At 44.6% G+C, this 18,850-nt stretch overlaps 1 protein-coding gene across 2 annotated transcripts in view; it reads left to right on the plus strand.

Moving 5' to 3' along the window:
* The first annotated feature begins 3,935 nt into the window (after positions 1–3,935).
* LOC108250963 (chloride anion exchanger) overlaps positions 3,936–18,850 on the plus strand; it is a 20,799-nt gene continuing 5,884 nt past the window's right edge. For both annotated transcript variants that reach the window (XM_017441080.2, XM_017441082.2), the window contains exons 1-16: positions 3,936–4,060; positions 4,695–4,852; positions 5,384–5,523; positions 6,370–6,480; positions 7,303–7,463; positions 8,927–9,091; positions 9,175–9,327; positions 9,589–9,671; positions 10,786–10,933; positions 11,049–11,162; positions 12,098–12,175; positions 12,563–12,658; positions 13,928–14,034; positions 14,231–14,300; positions 15,905–15,997; positions 16,073–16,168. In XM_017441080.2, coding sequence (XP_017296569.2) covers positions 3,980–4,060; positions 4,695–4,852; positions 5,384–5,523; positions 6,370–6,480; positions 7,303–7,463; positions 8,927–9,091; positions 9,175–9,327; positions 9,589–9,671; positions 10,786–10,933; positions 11,049–11,162; positions 12,098–12,175; positions 12,563–12,658; positions 13,928–14,034; positions 14,231–14,300; positions 15,905–15,997; positions 16,073–16,168 — 1,854 coding nt within the window. In that variant the 5' untranslated portion in view covers positions 3,936–3,979. The remainder of the gene's footprint in view (positions 4,061–4,694; positions 4,853–5,383; positions 5,524–6,369; positions 6,481–7,302; positions 7,464–8,926; positions 9,092–9,174; positions 9,328–9,588; positions 9,672–10,785; positions 10,934–11,048; positions 11,163–12,097; positions 12,176–12,562; positions 12,659–13,927; positions 14,035–14,230; positions 14,301–15,904; positions 15,998–16,072; positions 16,169–18,850) is intronic.

Consider the following 18,850-nt stretch of genomic DNA (forward strand, 5'->3'; position numbering starts at 1 on the left):
ACTGAGACGGACTGAGACAGACTGAGACAAACTGAGACGGACTGAGACAGACTGAGACAGACTGTTGCTTACAGCGAGCAGACGTGTTTCTCTCAGCCTCGAGGAGACGCCTGTGTCTCCACAGTCTGTTGGACTTCATAGTTTTAGAACTTTTGCTGTATTTTTCATATAAACACCCACAACTACTTCTGAACAGAAGTCTTATGTTTCCTGCAAGAATATTTTAGCATAAATTGACACTAATCGACCTGATTGGATCCTAGGATTTCACGTAAAAAAGTGCTTTGAGAACAGGAAACTTACAACTTGAACGTTGGTCCAACATGATTAGTTATAAAACGTTGATGTTTCCATTCAGCGAACATTAATTAGTGCCGTGGAAGCCCCATGTTTAAGTCTAACTAATGCTGTAAACAGCTTTAGTTTTTTATTCCTTAAACTTCTATAAAATCTGTTGGTGAACAAGCTGAGCAATGCTTTCCAGGAAAGATAAGCTCAGTGGATTCCACTTCTCTCCTGTGATTGCTGCTTCGGCATGGCAGTTTCTAAAAGTTAATCCCTTTTATCTCAAAGAGGCATATCCTTCTACCTTTTTATCTCAGCTTTTATGGAAGGAGTTCAGTGACATCAGACACAACAGACCCTAAAGTGTTGTAACATCCGTCAGACTGTAACATCACACAGATCACAATCTGCTCATTTCTTCGAATCTCAGCGTATCCTGTTCACACCAGCAGGACGGTCCAGGACTTTATTTTTACCATTAAGCAAACACATGGCTGCCACGGCGGCAAACGGACCCGAACAGGAGTCCTCAACAAAGAGGAAACATGAGACAGAAGACAGAAGACAGAAGACAGAAGACAGAAGACAGGACAATGCGACAATGCAGCAACACAAGGGACCGAAGACACAGGGTGTCTCGAGTACGGTGGCCCTGAAGTGTAAACCACATGAACACAACAACATATTAAAAAAAAATCCCAACAACATATTCAAACCCACAACGACATTAACCTTCCTGAAGGGGAAGGTACCGGAGGGAAAGGAGACATCGCCGTTTGGCTTTGAACCGAAAGTCCTTCTGCCTGTAGCGTGTTTTTGAAATGTTACCGATCAAAAGAAGAAGAAGAACAAAACTGGCTGATTGACAGTAATTTATATGTTAGCTGTTATAGATGTGCATCCAGTGATTACTTCCTGAAAGTTTGATTAAAGTCGGTCCTTCAGTTCAGGAGATTTTTATTTTTGGTAATGCTACAAACAAACAAACCTTGTTTAAAAACCGAGTGGGCGATAATAAAAAGTCCTGACTTTATTCCACGGGGAGTTGCCAGATTACAGTCGGAGCTGGAAGGCACGAGGGACAGTTTGGATTGAACCCTTTGGGTGAGGTGCTGGAGGTGCCGCTGCACCACTGTGCCGCTGCTCCACTGCTCCGCTGCTCCGCTGGGGGACTTCAACACTCACATGAGCGAGCTCAGGTTTCAAGCACTGTCGAGTTCCTGTCTGTCCATAACGAACTTCTCGGTGGAGCACCGGGGTGTCTGAGGCACCGGGACAGTTGGTGGGGAGTTAGGTCAGGTGCTGTGGTGACATCTGACTCGGCTCTGATTCCTCCCAAGTGTCACCCAAGAGTTTGTTGGGATCATTAGCAGAGGCCCCCGTCTGGGCGGTTAGGGTCAGATCTGCTCCCGTTGGAACACTGAGTTACAACTGACCGTCTTTGTTCTTCACGCCGTTTTAATTCCAAAATAAGAGCATAACAAGTGGAAAGTTGTTGTGCAAGAGATCATTCTTGTAGCATTTATCAGATATTAATCACTTATCGCTCAGAACAACCACCTCACCACCGGTCATATCAGTTTATCAGGGCCATTCGTGTGAGATAGGAAAGGTGTTTGTGAAAGCTAACCTCCGAGGCTCAGGCCTGCCGTGAACAGGAAACTGCTGGCGCTACAGTCCACAGTGAAGCCAGCTTTGAGAGGAAATTAAAGCTCTTACTCTAAAGGTCTCACCTTCAAGCTGGACTGAGACCTGCAGCCGAGGTTTGATGGTCAGACCAGGCAAAGACTGGACTGACTTTTGCCACACTGACGAGATGTATGTTTGGAGGAGTCAAGGTGTGGCTTTCGAACCGAAGAACTCCGTCGCAGCTGGCGGCACGAGGGTGGAAGCATCATGCTGGTGCATTGCACAAATGAATGAATGAAACGAACACAGTTGGGTTTCTAAGAGGACAATGAGCCCAAACACACATCAGAAGTGGTTTTTGACTGGATATTAGGGTTTGGGAATGGCGTTCACAAAGACCCAGCTTCAATGTCAGGACTGTGCTGCGACACCAACCAGTTTCCATTAATTCCACCAGTTCTGTCAAGACGGGGGTCAAAGATCAGGCAGAGATCTACCAGAAGCTCCCACATCCTGAGGGACAACCAAGTATGAGTGGCTATAATTCAGACGCTCTCTGAAGTCGTATGTTGTATAAACATGCCACCCTGGAAAAAGGAAAAACAACAGTTCAAATGAATCCGATCTAATCTGACATCTGTGCCCCGATGAGTGGCTGGAAACTTTGACCCACTCCTGTATTTATGTAAGTTAGGAACCTCCACCAGGGCCACAGGGGGATAAAAAAAGTGCAACTTGGATCAGAATCTGGGTCACCACCAAACTCTAATCCATTGTTTCTCTGTTTCCCCAACACTTCCTGAAAGATTCCTCCAAATCTCTGCTGACAGACAGACACGACCGGAAACTGAACCTCCTCGGTGAGGGGTGACCTGTGACCCTGACCTTTGACCCCACGGACCATGAAATCAACAGGCATCATCTTTGACCCCTGAGGTGTCCTACATGACACCGCCGCAGAGTTAGAGCACGAGGTCAACTGTGATGTTGACCTCTGACCCCGTGAACTTGAAATCAATGGTGATCACCCTTGACCCTAAGACGTGTCCTGCTGTGCAGTCTAATTGTCCTCCGTTACATGGCTGCATAGTTGGAGCAGAAGATCCTCTGTGACCTTAACCTTTGACCCCATCACCTTGAAATCAATAGGGATCACCCTCCAGCTGTGGAGTGTAACATTCCTGTTCTGCAGTCGGGGACTTTGACCTTTGACCTTTGACCGGATCAGCACCAAGTTTAAATCACTTGTTCCTTGTTTTGAGTCATCTTGTGCGCAGACAGACAAACGGACACGTGTTGGCAGCTGGTCTCCACCAATCAGCAGCGACCTGAAACCTGCTGCCTTCTGACACCTGCTAATCCACACTTTATAAGGCTTTTGTGTCCAGGAGTGGATGGAAACGTCTAACTGCAGCGAAGTTCAAATAAAAGCCACATTTCTGATGAATGTTTCCAAACACCGAGCAGACTTTACCCCCACAGACACCTGGATAACGTCAGTCACACACTTTCTGTAATGTTTGCATTCCAGCTGAATGCACTGAAACCAGTGAGCCACGAGCTCCAACAACACACACACACACACACACACACACACACACACACACACACACACACACACACACACACACACACACACACACACACACACACACACACACACACACACACAACTTTTGCACCGAACACACTTCAAGCATTGTGCGTAATGTCATTTCTAAGGTTCGGCCATTTTAACTGTGTTCCTTCTCATCAACACATCCGACGGCCTCTGATGTGTTTAAATGTTCTTAGTAACCAAAGAGCACCATATGTAGCTTTTTGTTCCTCCTGGAAAAGCTACTCCATTTTCACTTTGTAGCATTCCTAACATCCCGTCCCGTCCCGTCCCGGCTGTTTTGTCCACATCCTCCCTCTTCTGAAAGTTGCACTTTATAGATAATGGCGAGAACAATGGTCAAGGACGAGGCAGGCAGGCATCCAGTCGCCATGCGAAACAGGGACCGCCATCATAATTGCTGTTAATAATTACAGTTCTGATAAGCAGCAGAGGTGGCATTTATTGATGTCCAAACTGTCCCGAGCACCAGATGATCTGCAGGAGCTGCAGCGAGAGGCAGGCAGGAACACATCAGGAACACATCAGGTACGTGACAAAACATCTTCTGTGTTTTAGGAAGATTTTAAATGAAAGGCCGAGCACTTTCCTGGGGGGGGGGGCAACAAAAGGCTGTAAAAGACACTGATATGAGTGATATGAGTGAGAAACAGGTCAGTAGGAGGACCGGGTGTAAAAAGAACATTTTAGAGGCTGAATCTCACAGAAGTAAAGATCAGCAGATCTTTAAACTGCATCTAAAAATAGTGGAACAATTTCAGAAGATTCTTCCTCTGGAAAATTCTCTGTAAAACCTGCAGCAGCTGCTCTCCTCAGGTCCAGATGTTTACAGATGTACATTGAACATTTGATGTGAATAAAATGTGGATTTGTGAGATTTGAAAATGCATTTTCAGAATTAGGGATATATACAGATCCAGGCTCAGGACATTTGTTTTATTGTTGAAGTTCTTTAGGACCCTAGTAATCAAACTTTACTTCGATGCCTCTCGGCTTCTGTTCCAGCCACAGAAGCAGCGCAGGCCCCTTCCCTGGTTTCTGCCTCCTGTCTTTATTTGGGGTTCTGGAGCTTTGGTGTTGGCCGCTAATCGGGTTTGGGGACTTGTTGCTGGAAGGCGGGACACGGTCCTCTCCTTAACCTAATGTGATTTCCTCGTCTCAGAGCCACGTAGAGCGGCGGCAGGGCAACATGATGCGAGCAGGAGCCCGGCAGTACGTGGTGGCCCGGCCGCTGTACTCCGAGGAGGCGTTCGCCGAGGAGCACAAGACGGCTTCCAGGCGCCGGAAGACGATGCTGGACCACATCAAGCAGAACCTCAGGTAAGCGGGTCGTTCCGCTCCGAGTGTTTTCTGACTGGGATCGCTGAAAAGTGTGTGTGTGTGTGTGCGCTGGGCTCTATGTCTGTTAGCAAAATATCTCGTGAATAAAGAATACTTCTAGGTAAATTTAAATGAAACTCGCAGAAAGTGAATATTGTTCCCAGGACAACAGGTTTCCTCGAGGGCTCCGATTAAAGCCACAGCGTTTGGAAGTCAACTCTGTCTGTTAGCGAAATATCTCATGAGCCACTGATCAAATTTTAACGAGGCGACGTACGCCTACAGACAACCAGGTTTTAAAGCCAACTTGAGGCAACTGAAGGTGGCTGATCATGGAGAACACTCAAATGGCTACGAAAATTTGCTAAAACATAACTAAACTTAAATTTAGCAAACTTTAAAAAACAACAACATGGAGTTAATTTGTCTTATCACCGTTTCAGACAACAAGCAGTCTGTGTTTATTTACTGAGTTAAAACTGAATCTGTTTGGTCCAGAAGTCATTAAGTTCAGTTGGCATATGGTTTCAGATGCGACTCCAAACGGGCCAAGAACGCGGCGCTGTCTCTCCTGCCCGTGATTGGCTGGATGAAGATCTACAGGGTCAGGGAGTGGCTGCTCAGTGACGTTGTGTCGGGCGTCAGCACGGGACTGGTGGCCGTGCTCCAAGGTACAAGCCGACCGTCACACCTCTACAAAACAGAAATTAATCCTGAAATGTGCTACAGAGGCTGAAACTGGGCGGTCAAAGCTTAAAGAAGCAGAACACCAGCTGAAAGCTAATAACAGCAAAAGGCTAGCTGAAACCTAAAAGTAGCATCAGAAGTTTCTAAAGCAGATTTGAAAGAGAAAAATGTCATTGAAGGAAATGAAGCCATCTCAATAACGCAGACCTTAACTTTGAGGAAAATTACATGACCAAGGTGCAAAAATAGGAGAATAATGTCCAGAAGTTCAGGAAAAAGATCTAAGGAACTCTAAAACGGAACCGACTGGAGGACCGTAACTCCTAACGGGTTTTTGTAAATATCAAAAATTCACATAAACGATAGGGGAAACTACCAGATATAGCTTCGTACATAAAAATGTACCAATTCTGTTGCCTCCTTAGGCTTAAAGAGGGCCAAGAAAGCAGATCATAAAGTGTGAGACGGGAACTATACAAGGACTTTGGTTTGAAATGTAAAGATATAAAAGATGCACAGGATCTAAACAGTGAAGTGCGCAGGAAGCAGCGTGCGTGTAAATATGTCACCATCATCTGGAACATTAAAAATGACTTTTGACTCTGCAGTCAACACCTGATTCAGAGGTTAAATCACCTCTTCATGTTCTGCAGAAGCCTGTTAATCACCTGTTGATTCAGATCAGGTGTGTTGGAGAAGAGGAACAGGTAAAACCTGCAGGATGGAGGCCCTGAGGACCAGGACTGGACACCCCTGGTTTAGACACTGAGAGTGAGGACAGGGTTATGACTGTCATTGTTAAAATGTGTAAATTTGTTTTTGTGTTGAAGGTCTGGCCTACTGTTTGCTGGCTTCTCTGCCACCCTGGTATGGCCTGTTTACAGCCTTTTTCCCAGTTATCATCTACTTTTTCCTGGGCACTTCAAGACACATCTCAGTGGGTAAGGCCAGTACACACCAACATCTCGCTCCAAAGGATCCAGGCTTTCTAGCAGCCTTGAACAATGGTGTTTTCAGTTTTCTGAAGGTTTTTTTTTGTTTTGGACATTGGCTTTTTCCCCATATTCATGTTCAGAGCAGTCCTTGCACCTGTTCAAATTGCTAAGCATGAGCAAAGCATTAAATAGTACCTAACAAGGGATGATGGCTTAACTGTTATCAGAGGTTTTCCACAACAAGCAGGTTTCTTTGTTGCAGACTGTCGACTGTTTCATGTGGTGTCTACAGGAAAAACTGCTTGCTGACATTTACAGCACTAGTAACTTTTGTGGAGGCGAACAACACATTTCTTGGCAGTGGCTGACGTATTCAGGTCAATTCCTGCTGCAGTGACTGACCAGAGGATCAGTATGTTGATCACCGCTCTAAGAGAAGTGCCTGTCACGAAACGCTGACCGGCAACAGTCCACCGTAGACTGCAGGGAGATATTTTACTTAGTTCCACCAAAGTGTGCCGTTTTACCCGGGAGCCTGGGACTGTTGGTTTAGTTGGTCCAGTGTAACAGGGAATACTGGCTGACGTGATAACTCGTAGCAGGCGAACCAACAAGCTAGTGCCTGACCTGAGCTGACAACCAAAATGTTGTCATACAGCAGGTGGATCACCTGAACAGCGGTCAATGTTCAAAGAAGACCCATTAGAAAGCGACGCGTGGCACAAGAAAGTCACACTCTTCGGAAGAAATGCCTCGTCAGTTCTTCGTGCAGTATCTGCTTTCAGATAAATCAGATAAATCCGACAGGATACGGCTCTCTGTCTGCAGGCCCTTTCCCAGTCTTGTGTCTGATGATTGGCTCAGTGGTCACCAGGCTTGTCCCGGATGAGGGGCCAGCCGCCAACATCACGGCGTTTGAAGATCTGACGAGAGACGCGCAGAGAGTGCTGGTGGCTTCGTCTGTGACGTTCCTTGTCGGTGTCATGCAGGTTGGAAACTTTCCCATGAAACAACTTAATGTTCTATCACTTCTCTAAAGAGTGTGTTTCTTGATTTGGGGGCTTTTAATGACTAACCAATTTAAATGAAAAGGGTTTTGAAGCGAACATAAATCAAAAGTAAGTCATAAAAGACTTCAGAGTCATTTTCAGAAAAATAACTCTAAATTCAACTAATAATCAAAGATCTAAAAACTGACTAGCATCTCTTCAGCATTTTCTGTGATCACTCAGACGTGTGACGTATCCTGTGCCAACCAGGACCACCAACAAGGCCGTGAATACCAAACACAGAAAGTCTGGGGCTGAAATGGTTCAGTTTGTTGTAACCGACCCAAAACTCCAACAGCTGAGTCGTTCTTCAGCTTCCTGAAGGACAAAGTTTAGTTTCGCTCCTGGTGGAAAATACAACCCAGAGTCTGGAGACTGACTGCAGGTAACGTTCTGAAGAGGAGAACCTGAGATACGAACCTTCAACAGAACCGGCACCGGCCTCCTTCAGCTGTCCCGATGGGAAACTCCTCGCAGGCTGTGTGACATCATCGTAAAGCTCGAGGGTTCCTCTTCTGAAATGTGGGGCTTTAGTTCCCGACAGCATCACTCCAGTCCTCATCTTCTGCCTCCATTTTCCCTGAGAAACACTGACAGTAACCTCCTCGGTGTCCGACAGCGGTCTGCCGCAGCTGGCCCCGCCTCCTTCTACGTCACCAAGGAGGAAGCTCCGCCTACACTATCAGCCTACTTCAGGATTTATACCCAAATACTCTAAAAACAAGTTATTAACGTTTTAAATCAGAGAAATGAACCACTGGATTAGTTTACGATTGTGTTTAACTTAAAGTAAAACATGAAAACTCATCACTTTGATATTTAATTTCATTTCCCTTTTAAATGAAGTCTGACTGGCAGCAGAGAGCTCAAATATCCACCCAGAAATATGTCTTGTTGAAAGATACAAAAAGCCTGTGCTAAGGTCATTTCTGATGTATGATTTGTATTTTTGCCAAAGTAGGAGACAAAAAAGATTGTTTATAATAGGTTAGAACCTTTTAGACAGCTCAAAAGTGTGATTTTTTTTAAATCATAAAACTCAAATTGTGATTGTTTAAAACCTGTAAAATATATTAAAATGCCAGTTCAGACATGGCAAATCCAATTTTCTGTAACCATTTTACAGCAAATTGGACAGAATGATGTTTCAGCTGTGAAACATGAACTGTAGAGGGTTGGGCTTTCTCATGTTTTTTCATTTTCGTGTTTAATTTGCATGTTTTAGTTCTAAACTGTACCTTAAAATACTGGAGACCATCTTTGAACAGAAAAGTGCTTCAGTGTTTCCGCTGTTAATGAGAAAAGAAAAACAACTGGTTTTGTCTTTTGTCCCAGTCGTCTCTGATGTCCTCTGAGAAAACTGCATCACGCCAGTAGAAGTCACTGTGACCTCTCTGTTCCAGCTGGCGATGGGGATCCTGCAGGTGGGCTTTGTTGTCATGTACCTGTCCGACACGCTGGTTTCAGGCTTCACCACGGCTGCAGCCATCCACATCCTGGTCTCCCAGCTCAAGTTTGTGTTGGGGCTCCAAGTCTCAGGCCTCAGTGGACCACTTTCACTCATCTACGTAAATCCAGATTCTTTTCTCTCTGCTTATCACTGTTATCGAGCAAGACGGTGGTTGAACTCTTGATGTTTTGTTTTTCTCAGACCCTGGAGATCATTTTCAACCAGATCACGTCCAGCAACGTGTGTGACGTGGTGATCTCCCTGGTGATTATGCTGGTGGTGTTTGCTGTGAAAGAGCTAAATGACCGCTTCAAATCCAAGCTACCTGTGCCCATCCCAATAGAGGTTATCATGGTGAGCAGCGTTGCACGACCTTAATCGCCACAAACAATTCCTCCACACAAAGCAGGCTTTAATCATCTAAAGTGACAGGCAGATAGCAGATTTTCTGTCATTTTCTGAGTCTGCGTTTGTACGTCAGTAAAGTGACACGAGATCATTTATGGCACATAAAATATTGTTTGGATGCACACATATCCATAGTTTTTGCCTTGTCTGTAAACCCAGTGACACAGATTGTTAAATGCGCCTCGTCTTTTGTTTTTTTGTCTCCAGACTGTTATTGCATGCGGAATATCTTATGCTTTTGACTTCAAGACCAGATACGGCATTGAAGTAGTTGGCTACATCCCAAAGGGGTAAGACGTAAAAAATTAACTCGTAGACCGAGAACTCACATATTTATCACCCTGGATGTGAGGGATAATGGTTTTGCCCGTGCCCTACTTGACGAGTTTCATGGACACTTTCAGAAAGTAATCCTTGGATATACAGTACGTCTACAACTGATTCAACCCAAGTCAAGATGGCTGCCACATTTTTCCATCCATTTTCTACCACTTATCTGTGAATGGGTGGCAGAGGCAACAGCTCCAGGAGGGAAACCCTGACTTTCCTCTTGGGAGACCCCAAGGCGTTCCCAGACCAGAGAGGATATACAGTATAATCTCTCCTGCGAGTTCTAGGGCTGCCCTAGGGTCTCCTCCCAGCGAGGTGTCCTCTTCCTTCACTAAAAAGGACCAGAGTAATGCCCTCATTGCCCTCACCTCCTGCATCCCTCATGGAGCCTCGAGGCAGACTCACCCCCAACCTGGAAGGACCATTCCATTTTTTCCCAGCTGAGGACCATGGCTTTAGATTTGTTGGAGCCGACTGCCGTCCCAGATGATTCACACTCAACTGTGTATAGCCCCAGTGTATCCAGGAGGTCGTGGCTTGAAGATGCCAACAGAACCACATCATCAGCAAAGAGCAGAGATGACACCCTGGGGTGCCCAAACTCAACTGCTCCTTGAGATCCTATCCACGATCACTGCAAACTGGATCAGAGACCAGGAGCAGCCCTGGCGGAGTCCGACCGCGGAACAAGCTCGACTTTGGGCTGTAGTTGTAGACCCAGCTCCTGCTCTGGTTATACGGGGACCGGATAGCCCTTAGAAGTGACGATGTTACCCCATATGCTTCCAGAACAGCCCACAGAATGCCTTCTCCACCACCAGGTGATTACCAGTCAGCTAAAATGCCTCTAACTCTGATCTTAGTTTGAATCCCTGGAAAAAATGGTGGCAGGTGATACGCATTCATTCAGGGAATTAAACTGAACTTATATTTTAGGTTGCTTGTCGGTGCAACACTTTAAATTTCCTGAAATAAAGGTTCTTTATTTTTCTTCCTGTGGCCTCTTCTTTTCTGCATTTGTGTCTTTGGGTGGGGTTTAGGTACCCACAGTCTAATAGATCTTTACTATTTCAGATATGAGGCTCCAGTGGCTCCAAACATGCAAATCATTCAGGAGTCGGCAATGGAAGCGTTTCCGATGGCTATAGTAGGCTTTGCTGTGGCCTTCTCTGTGGCAAAAGTCTACTCTATAAAACACGATTACACCATCGACGGGAACCAGGTACGTTGCAACACCGTAAGGCTACAACATTAAAAGAAAACCTCCTGGCCAAGTATGGGTCTGTGTTTGGTTTGGTGAATAACAAAGGATGTTTTCTTCTCTGACATGGCTGCAGGAACTGATGGCCTTTGGAGTTAGCAACATTTTTGGAGCATCTTTCAAGGCTTTTGCTGCGAGTACTTCTCTTTCCAGAACTGCAGTACAAGAAAGTACAGGAGGGAAAACTCAGGTGAACATTCTGGCTTTAACTTTTGGCTTTTGTGACTTTTTATAAGATTTTATTTAAATTCCCCTTAAAAATACATTTTCTCTAATTCCGTCAAAACTTTGTTTTCTTTGAAATCTACTTCAGCAAACTTGTCTTTTTTAGTTTTCTTATGCTACTTTTAGCTTTCAGCTAACATTTTTACAACTTTTAGCTTTAGGTACTTTTAGCTTTAAGCTAGTTTTTTGCTTTAATGTGAGCATTTTGTTGCTCGCGTTTAGCTACTTTTAGATAACATTTTATCACTCTTAGCTACCATTTGGCTACTTTTACATGTGGTTAGCATTTTGCTACTTTTACCTTTTTAGCCAGAGTTTTGCTACTTTAATATTTTTTGCTGTTTTTTAGCTAAAATTTGGCCACTTTTAGCTAGCATTTTGCTACTTTTACATTTTATGTAGAATTTAGCTTCTTTAAGCTTTAAGTTTGCATTTTATTACTTGTAGCTTTAAGCTATTGTTTTTCTATTTTTAGCTCATAGCTAGTATTTGGTAAGTTTTACCTTTTAGCTAACTTTTGGCCACATTTGCATTTAGATAGTGGTTTGCTTTGTATGGCTAGCAATTCGTTACATTTAACATTTGGCTAGGTTTAGCTATTAGCGAGTTTTGCTACTTTTAGCTTGCATTTAACTACTTTTAATTTTTAGCTAGCATTTTTTCCTTTTAGCTTTTAGCTAATGTTGTGCTTTTCTCTTTTGGCTTTGACTCAGTTTCATATTTTTTAGGAAGTTTCTGCATCAACTTCTCTAGTTCTAATAAATTCTTTAATAGTCTCAATGAAAACTCATGTGAAGCAGTAAAGGTGATGAGATGATCAAGAGGCAAAGACTTTGGGGTTCTACCTACTTTAATGTGTAATAATGGAGACCAAATAAACCTGTCTTCTCTCATTTTCAGGTGGCTGGTTTACTTTCAGCGATCATAGTGATGATCGTCACTTTGGCTGTTGGATTCCTTCTGCAGCCATTACCAAAGGCATGTAAACTTCCAGCACCACCGACTAATGGCTACATCGCCGTTGAATGAATACATATCAGCCGCTGCCTTTATGCCGGAGTTTTGGTCAAACCTTAAAAATAACATTATGCTCAATCTCACGCGTTGTTAAGAGATGTCATGGTCTGAGTAGATGTTGTGAATCACTCTCAGCTACGACCAATTCAAAATTTAGCTCAATAGCCATTTTTGGCGTTGGAAAAGGTCAATTATCTGTGGCGGCCATCTTTAATTGGATTGCCCACAAATGGTAATCAGTGGTAGATGTAAATCCAGTGATCACTTTCTGAACGTTTTATTAAAATCTGTTTGGTGGTTCACCCAGTGAGATTTCTAACTATGGTCGCTGCTCTCTGTGTTCAACAGTCTGTGCTGGGCGCCGTGATCATCATCAACCTGAAGGGCATGCTGATGCAGCTCAGAGATGTCCCATATCTGTGGAGAAGAGACAAGCCCGACTGTGTAAGAAACGAGACGCAAGGAGTTGTGCAACCCCAAGATCCTGGGAGGCTGGCCGTTGACTGAGGTGTAAAAAAAAAACAGGGTGCTGTATTTGCAAAACAGAGGAAACATATCTCAGAAAGGTTGGGACAGGGCCGTGTTTCCCACTGTTTTAGAGGGAATGTCCCATTCCTATCTGATGGAGGATTGTAGCTGATCAACAGTCCTGGATCCCCTCGGTCAGTTGGGGAGATCAGCACCTGGACTCTGAAACTACGAAGCCATGCTGTTGGACTGATCTTGCTGAAATATGCAAGGCCTTCCCTGAAAAAAACATCATCTGAATGGGAGCAGATGTTGTTCTGAAACGTGTATATACTTTTCTGCATTGATGATGCGTTTCCAGACGTGTAAGCTGCCCATTACATAGGCTCTAATGCACCCCCATACCATCAGAGAGGCTGTGCTGTATTAACAGGCTGGACGGTCCCTCTCCTCTTTAGTACGTTCATCTGACCTCAGATCAGTTCTCCTCTTTGGTCCAGAGGAGACAGCAGAGGCTCTGGATGGTCTTCTTCTCTGCCTGATAGAGCTTTAAGCAGCATCAGTGGATGGTACAGTGAGCTGTGTTTACAGACAATCATCTGAGTCCAGAACAGAACCAAAACCTGGTTTTAATGTGGTGGCCCCTAAGGGCCCCAACATCACAGCTTCTCATACTGACTTCCAGCCTTTTGTCTTTAAAGCGCAGAGATTTCCTCAGATTCTTGAACTCTTTTGACAATATAAAGGAACTATACATGATGGGATATTCAAAGTCTTCCAAATTTTCTGGTCTATTTTTAGAAGCAGTTTATCTCAGTCTGGTGAACCTCTGCCCGTTTTTATTTCTGAGGGATTCAGCCTCTCTAAAATGCTCTTTTATCCCCAGTCCTTATACTGACCTGTTGCCAGTTGACCTAATTAGTTGCAAAATGCTCCTCCAGCTGTTTCCTATTTGCACCATATACTTTTACAGCCTTTTGTTGCTCCTGTCCCAACTGCTTTGAGACATTCAAAAATACCTCCGTTTTGTGTCCAGACAGTTGTACAATGTCTTAGTTTAAACATTTTGGTGTGTTTAATATGTCCCATTGTGAATCTATATTGGTGTTTTTGGAATTGGGGTTGTAGACGGGCAGCAGAAAAGTCTCCACTTGAGGGTTTCTTTTTGGGATTTGTGGCTATTTTTATGAACCATTTTGCCACTTGATAAAAACCAAAGCCTGTTGTGTTTCTTGCCGTCTTCAGGTGGTGTGGGTGCTCACCTGTGTCGCGTCGGTCCTCCTGGGCCTGGATCTGGGACTGGCTGTCGGCCTCGGTGTGGAGCTGATCAGCGTCGTCCTGAGGGTTCAGTTGTCAGTCCATCTTTACGCTAGGACAGATTTCATACAATTACTTGTTTGTGTCCTGTGCTACCTTTTATAAACATGAACTACCCAACATGTCCACACAAATGTCATGAATATAGGCCAGACAACTGGTTCCTGTATGTTAGTCTGCTAACCTGTTAAAATAGTATTAGTTTCCCTAACAGAGCTCTGTTTTTTTCAGCCCTCGCTGCAGTGTGCTGGCCAACATTAAGGGGACTGATATTTACAAGGACAGAAAGGACTGTGTCAGTGTGAGTGGGTTAAATATGCTCCGTCTGAAATATTTGATACTTTATGTTTAAAGTTTGTCAGTTTGGATAAACTTTATCTGTTGGCTTCAGTACTTTAACTGCAATTTACCTGAAAGGTCTTTGAGCTAGCTTATTGCTATTTTTAGCTAGTCTTTTGCAACTTTTAGTTTCTAGCTGCCATTTTGCCATTTTAGCTTTTAGCTATCCTGTCACTATTTACAGCTGTTAGCTACTGTTTCTCCTTATAGCTAGCCTGTTGCTACATTTAGTTTTTAGTTATCCTTTTGTAACTTTTGACTTTTAGCAAGACCTTTGCTACTTTATGCTAGCCTTCTACTAGTTTATCTAGCCTTTTGCTACTTTTAGCTTCTAGTTACTATTTTGCTATTTTAGCTTTTAGCTATCTTGTCATTATTTTCAGCTTTTAGCTACTGTTTCTCCTTTTAGCTAGTCTATTTCTACATTTAGCTTCAACTAGCATTTTGTTACTTTTAGCTTTTAGCTAGCTTTTTGCTACATTTGGTTATTACCTTACTTAAGGGACAATTGGCAACCCTAAGCTAAACTAAGCTGAGATAAGATAAGCTAATGTAAGCTAAGCTAAACAAAGATAAGCTAAACTAATCTAAGCTAAGATAAACTAAACTATGATAAGCTAAGCTCAGATAAGATAAGCTAAGATAAACTAAACTAAGCTAAGCTCAGATAAGATAAGCTAAACTAAATTAAGCTATGATAAGGTAAGCTAAGCTAAACTAAGATAGGTTATGCTAAGCTAAGCTGAACTAAGCTGAGATAAGATAAGCTAATGTAAGCTAAGCTAAACTTAGATAAGCTAACCTGTTGGTAGATTCTGCAACTCACTGAACAAATATAACAACAAGTGAAATACTTTTGTTTTGCTTCATTATGCAAATCAACAAAAAAAATGTCGTTTTGTCTCTGAAGTTCTGTCGCAATCACATTTCAGAAGTGACAAAAATAGCATTTATCAGGAGTCAGGAGTGGTAAAGATAAAAAAACAAAAAGTCTGGCGTGGTGTTTTAAAGACTTTCAAAACTTCCAAGCTACTGCTTTAAATTGAAATAAAACAGAGTTTAAATGGGGATTGAGGTTAGGCAGTAAAAATGTTTAGGTTAAAGTTAAGCATTAACGTGGCTAAGATAAGGACCGCATCACGGCTTTCAATAAAACAGACACTAAAAGAAACTCCTAAAAGTTTGTCACCTTGCTTTGGAAGCATGAAGCACATGTCTGAATGAATATATGACGGTGAATGTGATAAATCTCCCTGCCTGTAAATCTGGCTGCACATCACCCGCCGCCTGTCCCATGCTGAGAAATGAATGAGTTTTAGTCTTCTTCTTCAAAAAATAATCATTTGAAAATGTGATTATTTTCATTAAAATCTATCCAGTGGTTAATAAGATATTATGTTAACAGACAAACAGGGTTGACTTTATTCAAAAAAGGTTAAAAAACAAAAACAACTGGACTTCTATTCTTATCTGAGGAGTTTTATCAATTTTTTTTTCAAAAAAAAACCGTTAGGGGGTCAGGAATTTGTTTTCCAAGTTTGATTTCTTCTTCTTGGCTCTCTGCAGACCTACGAGCCCGAGGGGGTGACGATCTTCAGGATCCCGTCGCCAATCTTCTTCGCCAACATGGATTTCTTCAGGAACAAGCTGCTGGAGGCTGTAAGTTCCACCTGCTGACGCTGATGAAAGTGCGACCTATTTCTGACCTCCTTCTGTCCCTTTCACGCGCCACAGCTGGGGTTTAACCCGCTGAGGGTGTTGAAGAAAAGGAACAAAGCTCTGAGGAAGATCCGGAAACTCCTGGAGAAGGGTGACCTGCGATGGACGTCGGTGAGTAGAGACTTTCATGGGACGATAAAAGGCTGTTCCTTATTGCTTCCTGTTTACCCACAATGGAAAGGTTTAAAGAAAGAAAATCTGTCGTAATAATAAAAAAAGGTCAAGTATTCCTCTAAAGAAGACGTATCACTCGCTGCTTTCGTGCCCGAAACTACAACGTTCTCACGATCTCAGAGCCTGTGTTGGGGGTGACTCCCGGTGACTCCCGGTGACTCTCGGTGACTCCCGGTGACTCCCGGTGACTACCGGTGACACCCGGTGACTCCCGGTGACTCCCGGTGACTTCCGGTGACACCCGGTGACTCCCGGTGACTCCCGGTGACACCCGGTGACTCCCGGTGACTCCCGATGACTACCAGTGACTCCCGGTGACTCCCGGTGACTTCCGGTGACTCCCGGTGACTCCCGGTGACTACCAGGGACTCCCGGTGACTCCCGGTGACTTCCGGTGACTCCCAGTGACTCCCAGGGACTCCCGGTGACTCCCGGTGACACCCGGTGACTCCCGGTGACTCCCGGTGACTCCCGCTGACTCCCAGGGACTCCCGGTGATTCCCGGTGACTTCCGGTGACTCCCAGTGACTCCCGGTGACTCCCGGTGACTCCCAGTGACTACCAGTGACTCCCGGTGACTCCCGGTGACTCCCGGTGACTCCCGGTGACTTCCGGTGACTCCCGGTGACTACCGGTGACTCCCAGTGACTCCCAGTGACTACCGGTGACTCCCGGTGACTCCCAGGGACTACCGGTGACTCCCGGTGACTCCTAGTGACTCCCAGGGACTACCGGTGACTCCCGGTGACTCCCAGTGACTCCCGGTGACTACCGGTGACTCCCGGTGACTCCCAGGGACTACCGGTGACTACCGGTGACTCCCAGTGACTCCCAGGGACTACCGGTGACTCCCGGTGACTCCCGGTGACTACCGGTGACTCCCGGTGACTCCCAGTGACTACCGGTGACTACCGGTGACTCCCGGTGACTCCCGGTGACTCCCAGTGACTCCCAGTGACTACCGGTGACTCCCGGTGACTCCCAGGGACTACCGGTGACTCCCGGTGACTCCTAGTGACTCCCAGTGACTACCGGTGACTCCCGGTGACTCCCAGTGACTCCCGGTGACTACCGGTGACTCCCGGTGACTCCCGGTGACTCCCGGTGACTACCGGTGACTCCCGGTGACTCCCGGTGACTACCGGTGACTCCCGGTGACTCCCAGTGACTACCGGTGACTACCGGTGACTCCCGGTGACTCCCGGTGACTCCCAGTGACTCCCAGTGACTACCGGTGACTCCCGGTGACTCCCAGGGACTACCGGTGACTCCCGGTGACTCCTAGTGACTCCCAGTGACTACCGGTGACTCCCGGTGACTCCCAGTGACTCCCGGTGACTACCGGTGACTCCCGGTGACTCCCGGTGACTCCCGGTGACTACCGGTGACTCCCGGTGACTCCCGCAGCAAGTTTCAACTTAAAGTCCAAATCTGACGAGCCATTTTTCATGGCTGCCCAAACTGATTAGTCGTGGCAGCCATATTGGATGCGTTTGACTAAGAAAGTTAATTATTTGTACATGTGCCCCCAGTTACGACTATCTGAATGTGCCTTTAAATTCTGTGACATATTTTGCTGACAGACGGCAGCGGTTCGTGCTACAGTTCTCTCGGAATGAGCTGGGCTTGGATTTTGCGCGGATGTGTCAAAGTTTAGCTTAATATCTGCAAAACTGACTGAGTTAAAGAATTTTTCGTCAGCTGGCCGTAGCGGCCATCTTGAATTGGGTCGACTTCAACAGCTATCCAGTGATGTTTCTGTTGGTGTCTTCAGTGGCGGGCGACACGTAGCTGATGTACATCTGATCTCAGGCTGAAGAAACAGAGCCCGGCCCTGATTCTATGTTGTTTACAGCTTGTTTACAGCTTGTTTACAGCTGGTCAACCCAGTTTTATATGGACAGAGAGTTATTGTATCTGGGGTGTCTGTGAATCATAAAAGTTTTATAGCCGCTCTTTTGTTGTTTCACCTAAAAAACAGCTTCATCGAGTTTGTAGCTGGAAAAGTTGAAAGTTACAGTTTTACTTTGAAAGGAGGATGTGGGGTAGATGCACAAAAACAAAGATTTTAGTTTTCAGACCCCTTTGTCAGCATCATTTCTTTATTTTTTTACGTTTTATATAATTGTTGGTTTTGTTTTATCCTCAACACATTATCTGAGCACCAACAGACCTTTATTTTAAATTTTTCCATTACTTATTCGAAGCCAACTTAGTCTCTGTTAGCGAAATACCTCACAAAGCATTGAACAGATTTTAATAAAACGTTCGAGAAGCAATAACTGGATGGACCTTCACAAATGATTAACTTTAGACCCAATCCAATAAAAGATGGCTGCTACAGCCAACTGACCTTAGAAAATATATAAATGGTTATCATTCAGTCATTTTTACAGATATTGAGCTGATATTTGGTGTGGTTTTACCTAAGAGTAATTCACAAGACATAGTCCAACTGCTTCTTTATGTGCCAGATATTTGCTTACAACTTTAGCGTTAACTGCTGGAGTCAACCCTATATGTCTGTTAGCAAAATAGTTCGTGAACTACTGGACAGATTTTAATGAAACTCACAGGAGGTACTTATTAGTTGTGCATCTACAGGTGGTTATTCAAGAT

This window comes from Kryptolebias marmoratus, linkage group LG1, assembly GCF_001649575.2.
Source record: "Kryptolebias marmoratus isolate JLee-2015 linkage group LG1, ASM164957v2, whole genome shotgun sequence".
NCBI lineage: Eukaryota > Metazoa > Chordata > Actinopteri > Cyprinodontiformes > Rivulidae > Kryptolebias > Kryptolebias marmoratus.